The 1,313-nt window shown below is 15.4% G+C and overlaps 1 protein-coding gene across 1 annotated transcript; it reads right to left on the bottom strand.

The window, feature by feature from the left end:
- Positions 1–221: 221 nt before the first annotated feature.
- On the bottom strand, positions 222–802 carry PRSY57_0821100 (protein transport protein SEC61 subunit beta, putative; the record flags this gene model as incomplete). The annotated part of the gene is made up of 3 exons (XM_012907150.1): positions 222–300; positions 396–512; positions 756–802. The coding sequence occupies 3 exons, from the start codon at positions 800–802 to the stop codon at positions 222–224; spliced, it is 243 nt and encodes an 80-aa protein (XP_012762604.1).
- Positions 803–1,313: the final 511 nt, after the last annotated feature.

Raw genomic sequence — 1,313 nt, 5'->3', positions numbered from 1 at the left:
AAAAATTAGGTAACATAATTATTATGAAATGTTAAATATTGTAATTATTTCATAATTTTTTGTATCTTAATTTGTATTTCATATGTATAAAATTTTACAGATAAAAACAAGAAGGGTACTTTTGTTTTGAACTATTTTTCTTATTTTGTTAAATGATTTACATTTTGATACATATATATATATATATGGGCCTTCTACATGATTCTTCATTTCTTGTTTCCTTATATTTTACTAATGATATGTAAAATAACTACAGTTGCCATGAATATTAATGTAGAAATGAGGACAGTTTGTGGAGTTCTACAAAAATAATAATACATATATAAATACATATATATAAATATATATTGATAATATCATATATTATTAGATATATCATTAATTTTTTTTATTACAATTTAAATCCAGGAGAATCATCACCATAAAATTTCACTATGCTGTTAGAGTTTCCATTACTATTTCTTCTTTGTTTTGAATTGTTACCATTCGCAGAGGCGTTACTTTGTCTTCGTCTGTTCAAAAAATTATTAAGGAGGAATATATATTTTATTTATAAAAATAAGGAATTATAATAAAACATAAAGAGTGCATATATTATAAGATCTATATAATATATATATATATATAATATACATGTATAGTATATATTTCCCCTTATATATTCATAAAATATGTTATTCCTCTTGTTCTCAAATTAAAAAAAAAAAAAAGAAGAAAATATTTCTTCTTATTTTATAATTTTTTATTATTTTTACCTTGCTGGTGTTCTCATACCACCAACTATTACTGGTGCGGCGTTCATTTTGCTCTCCTTTAATTAATTAATTATATACGTCAAAAATTAAATGAATAAATAAATAAATATATATATATATATATATATATATATAATATATTTATATCTCTTTATAAAATATATATATTCCTTAAATTTATACACTTTCTTATTTTTATATTATATTATTTGAAAAAAAAAAAAAAAAATTTACTAAAATTATGACCTTCAATTTTTTTAATTCAAAATGGAGTATAACTTTTTCTTATATATATATATATATATATATATAATGTATAATATTTTTTTTTTTTTTTTTTTTTTTTTTAAATATAATAAAAACGATAATTTTAATTTTTTTTTTTTTTTTTTTTTTTTTTTTAAATTAAAAAATATATTTTATATATATTTATATTTATTTATTTTTTTTTATAAAAAATTTTTTTAATTTAAAATTTTTTTATTTTTTTTTTTTTTTTTTTTTTAATATTATTTAATATATTTATTTTTTTATTTTTTTTTTTTTTTTTTTTTTTTT

The sequence above is a fragment of the Plasmodium reichenowi genome, chromosome 8 (genome assembly GCF_001601855.1).
Source record: "Plasmodium reichenowi strain SY57 chromosome 8, whole genome shotgun sequence".
Classification (NCBI taxonomy): domain Eukaryota; phylum Apicomplexa; class Aconoidasida; order Haemosporida; family Plasmodiidae; genus Plasmodium; species Plasmodium reichenowi.
Note: the sequence above shows the minus strand (reverse complement) of the source record. Positions and strands in the feature narration are given on the sequence as shown.